The 6,000-nt window shown below is 31.7% G+C and overlaps 1 protein-coding gene across 1 annotated transcript in view; it reads right to left on the bottom strand.

Annotated features, from left to right (window-relative positions):
* Positions 1–400: 400 nt before the first annotated feature.
* The window catches only part of LOC126893426 (uncharacterized), a 111,501-nt gene continuing 105,901 nt past the window's right edge, over positions 401–6,000 (bottom strand). Inside the window, exon 5 of the mRNA XM_050663604.1 lies at positions 401–1,415. Within this exon, the coding sequence (XP_050519561.1) occupies positions 1,303–1,415 (113 nt within the window). The 3' untranslated portion in view covers positions 401–1,302. The remainder of the gene's footprint in view (positions 1,416–6,000) is intronic.

The raw sequence follows: 6,000 nt of genomic DNA, 5'->3' as shown, positions 1-6,000 counted from the left end.
ATACATTTTACTACAGTGTTAGTTTTATGTTCAAAAAGTTGAGCGGTCTTAAAATGAATGGTTTTTGAAAAAAATAAGATCAAATTATAGAGCGCATATTTAAATTTCCTTAAAAATCTTCTTTTTTTTTTCCATGTAACCTGAAAATGATAAGAGATACTGTTATAAAAAATAAAATCAAAATGTTTACCTAGAACAAACCTACAGTTTTGTATGGTATTTTTTTTGGCACCTCTTATCATTTTCGAGTTACATGGAGAAATAGGAAGATTTTTAAGAACATTTAAAAATGCGCTCAATAATTTGATCTTATTTTTTTTTCAAAAAGCATTCATTTAAACCCGCCCAACTTTTTGAACATAAAAAGAACACTATAGTAAAATGTATTGTAGAAGGAAAACGATGCATTTAAATTATTGTGGATGAGGGGTTAAATATACTTCTCATTTTTTTCTTAAAATACGTTATTCATCAAATTTTTTACAGTTTATCTCGCATAGTTTGAATGTAATCGACATTTAATATTGCTTAATTTATAGCTCTTTTCAAGCACAACAAAAGTTATTGGTAGCATTATACACCTAAAATCGACCGTTTCTCTGTTATTTCAAGTTAAATACACTGATTTGAGCATGCACCAAGAAAACAAGTCTTTTTCACTTCCATATCTCTTTTTGTGTTATAACTAAAAGATTCATAAAGGAAAGAATCTCTTTGTATTTTTATAACCTACAAAAATGTTTCATATAGTTTCTTTAGTTAGATGCATAGTTTTTAAAGTATTCGCAAAAAACCATTTGAAAAGGTGTTATGGTTCAATGAAAATGGAGAATTTTCAACCAGGAATAACTCAAAAAGTATTGAGTTTTCGAAAAACAATTATGGAACAGTATTTGCTTAGTATTAGATTCTCTAGCAACTTCCGTAGTAATTTAAGCAAAAAATTTTCCACCCCCGAGAAGGGGTGGGAACCGCCACCAAGACAAAAGCACACATCGGCATAGGATAGACTTTGTTTCTTGGGCTATTCCCCACTTACTGTGAAACTATCACGTAAATCGATATAGTAGGATGGAATTCGGAGCCACATACCCTCATTGACTGCCCTATTTATAAAACAATTTTTACTTTCGACAAATTTTTAACAATATGTAATATAATTGACAGTAGGAAACTGGTACCTACCCTTGGAATTAAAAATCTTACCCTTAAATATTTTACACTAAAAAATTTTAAGTTCGTATGAAAGTATAATACACCTAATATGCCTTATTGTAAATACTCGTTGCGATATTAACACTGTCACCTCCAAAATAATTCTACTAATGTTGATGATACTACTATCAGACAGGGACTGACGAAAGTTGTAGCTAATGCTGTGCTTGCACGATGGCCTCTTGCCGGTTCTGCTAAGCCTAAAAATGAAAAACGTATTAAGTATAATGATATAAAATATGTTCGTAAGTATAATACTGCACACCCATAGATATACAGGGTGAGTCACCACTAACGCGACGGAAGATTACAGCGCAATGGTAAAAAATTTGAAAAAAATTTAAATTGAATAGTTTGTAAGTTGATAAAAGCTACAATTTAAAATTATTTTGAAATATACAGGCTGTCCCAATAAATGGCGGCGTATTAAAGTTATATTTTTTCTTTTAGAACACCCTGTATTTTATTGAATTTTTTAATTGTCCGCAAAAAATAAGGTATAGTTTCATAAGGCTTCCCTATACCTACGTACAGCATGTTCTGAGTTATGTTGACTTTTCTTAAAATGTAAAGTTTTAAAAGAAAGCTTATTCTCAAGTTATTTACGAAATTATAAAAACATTACTTTTACATCTACTTAGTTGGATATTGGTTGAATGTATTCCATGATTAATTATTACACATTTGTCTACAGGGTGTTCAAAATTTACAGTTTCATTAGTGGAGTATTCAATGTGTCACATGATGCTTATTTTAAACGGAACACCATGTATATTAATAAATAAGTATACTAAACAAATTTACCTATTTCGAATGATATATGGATGTCCTATACCTAGGTGAGGTGTCATAGTTTTTGAGTAATTTACAATTATTTAAATTCTTAATCTGTAAATCGATTTTAAAACAAAAGATGTAGTTAATTATTGTCATTGTATGACATTGTCAGTTTATGACAGTGTGGTCTGGTAATTATCAAAACTATAAACATCGGTGTATGATATTCAATTTTTTTTTACTTAAAAATGGCTTTGGCAGAGCCAATTACATTCAAATTTAATTGTTCCTAAAAATGAATAATCACGATATCTATGAAAGAGTAGACATGCTACTTTTCATTGGGGAATATTTTTAAAATTGTCTCTTAGCTTCTAAGTTTACGCTTAAAGGTATCCTGATAGAAGACACCCAAAATAGGACGTTTTTGAGAGATTTCTCGATAGATTCCGTGTTACTGGTAATGTTGCATAGGTACGAAAAGTTAAATAAAAATAAACCATTTATTTTTAATGACGTCAACCAACTTGATGTCCTGCTTTCTGTTACGGAAAACCCAAATACTAGTACGTGAAAAATTTCGAGTCAATTGGAAATCAGTCAAACGAGTGTATGTGTAGAATACATAAGAAAAACCACTAGCATCCGTATAAAACTCAACTACACCAGCATTAGACAGAACAGGAACGTTTAACTTTTCGTTTATAGACTTAAGAATTTGGAAAATATCCTGATTTTTTTTAAGAATGTATTGTGTACAGACGAATCTACCTACTTTTCATAATAATCGTCTAGTTAATAGACATAGCTTTCATTTTATTATGATACAGTAAACAAACATTTTACTGTTGATCACCAACACCGATGAAGTGTTAATGTTTGGGGCAGTATTCTGAGCGAGTACGTTATCGATCCATATTTTTTTGACGAAAATCTGAATAGAGCAGCTTTTTTAAATTTCTTAAAACGAGTATTTTGGATCCTTTTTAAAACCTTCCACTTAGCGTGCGAACAAACATGTGGGTCCAATTGGATGGAGGTCCTGCTTATTTTTGACGTGATGTTAAGAACAACCTCAACATAAAATTTAGAAACAAAGGGATAGATAAATTCAGTCCATATATTTGGCCACCTAGGTCACCAGGATTGACCAAGATGATTTTTTTTTAAATGGGGTTATATTAAAAATATTGTAAATGCTACACTTCCTACCCTACTACTTCAGATAATATTTTTATGAAATTAAGAAATTCGAACGCTTTTGCGTCTATAACACCAGCTATGTTAAATAATGTAAACAAATCATTTAAAATCGATTGTTGTATACACATTTTGAACATGTATTACATAACTGATAATTTTTTACTTATAGTAAGTAAGTTGTGGTTCATTTTGTATTTAGTTATTTTCTTAATATTATTACTTAATAACGAAAAAATTTATTTTAAAAATCAGCAAATAATAAAACAATATGAAAAAAAGAAAATAAATTAATCTATTATAACAAAACAAAAGCAAGTTTGACATTGAATAATGCGTCAGTTAGATGGCTCTACTCGAGTTACTTAGAAACAAAAAAGGAATGAAGAAAATTGCTCCATGGGAAGCCGAGAAAATGCATTTTTTAACGTATACCAATTTTGAGCTTTGAGATTACATTTTCTCCAACTTACTTTTGGATTGGAATTTTGCTATTTTTGGCAATTTTCACTTGTAATATCGATAGTTTTTATTATAATAATATATGTTACGAGTACTTTAAAGATTTGAAAATTAGTGTGGAGAAAGAGCACAGAAATAAAAAGGTGATGGTTTAAAAATTATGATCCTATTGTTTATATCTTTGCCGTAAATGCCGGTCAACTTTGACCGGTTGTATCTTAGGAACCACTTATCACAATTAAACGTTTTTCTTTTAAAATAAGTATTCTGCCGCTTTTTTTCCAATACCGTTTTTATAATTTAATTTACTTTAATATTTCCTGAGAGATTATATTTGTGTATAAGCCAAAAAATTGTTTATAATTATAAAATATTCCTGAGGCCGCTTAAATAGTCCAATTTCAATTCTTTATAGTGCATTAGATAGGTACCGTATCTTTTTTTTTACAAAAATCATAGTTATTCTTATGTATCACTATTGTGGTTATTATAGCGACCGTAAATTTTTAATTAACAATGCAATTATTGCTAAACTGTTCATTAAATTTCCATCGGTTTCTGGAATTATAATCTATACAAAAAGCGATTTTATATTACTAAGTTATTTAATTATTGATTAATAATTACTTATCTAAAATTTTAGTTGAAAATTAAAGATTTTGTTGGAAAACCCGCATTTTCCGGGGAAAATTTTCATCAAAGTAAGTCGGGAAAAACTCGTCTCTATGCAAAATTTAATTACGGTCAATTTTTATTTGGGTGTTTTTGATATAAAGTTAAAATCTTTGGAGTTATGTAGCAAAAATTGAAAAAAAACACGATTTTCGGGCGCCATTTTGTTTATAAAAAAAGTAGCACACTATCTGCGGACTTTGCATACCTATATTATTAATATATACAATCATAAGATTCGATTCCAGCAATAAAATTGCTGGTAAATAACTTTTTCTTGTATTTTGCTAATTAGCCCAGAGTAATAACATTGGTCACGGCGGCGACTGTTTTTCTTATGCCTTAACTACGATTCAAAATCAACAGTATTTCTCGCCGCTGCGGTCTAGCCTGGTAGTCCTCAATTAGTAATAATCCTCCTTATTTCGTGCTCGTAGTGATAATTAAAAAATCTATACAAGAACAAGAAACTTAACATCTAAGCTACAATATTTAAAATACTACACAACAATACGTTAATAAACAGAACTCTCGAACACAGCACAGTATCAAATCAGATGAGATCCAAAAGCAACCGATAGTATACCGATACAGTCACTGTTTGGTGTGGATTTTAGGCTGGTGTCAGCATCGGTCCATAGTTTCTTAAGAACGACACTAGGCCCATCATTATCAACTTCTTTGGACCTGGAATTGGATGAAATGGACATCTAAGATATGTGATTTCAACAGAACGGCGCTAGGACTTTGGAAATAAGCCACAGACCACAGCGGCAACACAACCCAAACCATTCATGGAAAGCCAGAGTCCGCCGCGACGAAGAGGATATAGAATGGGAGAAAAGGAAATAAAGATAATATGCCACGCCGACGACGCCATCATAACAGCCGAAAGTGAAGATGGCCTACAAAGATAATTAAAGAATTAGAAGACACGGCGCTCATATACAACATGGTGATATCAATAGAGAAAACTATATCGATAGTGATATCAGCGGAACCAAGACGATGTAAACTGGTTGTAGTGGTCGTAAATAACAAACTCATAGAACAAATGATGGAAACGGAATACCTGGGAATATAACTGTCAAGCTACGAAAAAGTGGAAGAAAAAATACAAAAGCAAATAAACATGGCGAACAGAGCAACAGGATGTCTCAACAACACAATCTGGGGAGAAACAAATACCTCACAGCGGAAAAAACAGGATATGTAAATCAACGATAAGACCGATAATGACGTACACAGCGGAAACAAGAGCAGATACGGCGAAAACAAAAAGACTGCGGGAAACAGCAGTGGTCTTACGAATAATATCAAATCAAACTCTAAAGACAGAGTAAGAAGTGAGGGAATACCAGCGAGATGTGGTATAGAGGAAATAAATATGTGGACCAAAAGAAGCAAAATAGAATGGAATCAACACATAGAAAGAATGACAGAAAATAGAATAGTACGAATAGCAAGAGACAAATCGCCAAATGGAATAAGATCATTGGGATGACAAGGGCGGATCCAGGACCGATTTTCGGGAGGGGCCATGAACTTTTTGGGGAAGTGTACCGGGGGGCCAGGGGGTAATTTTTAAAAATTACGGTTAAAATGGTGAGTTTGGCGGCACTTTTTACACACTTTTGAGTTCTATAAAGACATTCAAAAGTTATCGTTATTAAA

The sequence above is a fragment of the Diabrotica virgifera genome, chromosome 1 (assembly GCF_917563875.1).
Source record: "Diabrotica virgifera virgifera chromosome 1, PGI_DIABVI_V3a".
NCBI lineage: Eukaryota > Metazoa > Arthropoda > Insecta > Coleoptera > Chrysomelidae > Diabrotica > Diabrotica virgifera.
The sequence above is the reverse complement of the archived record's forward strand: the minus strand, read 5'-3'. Positions and strand labels throughout refer to the sequence as shown.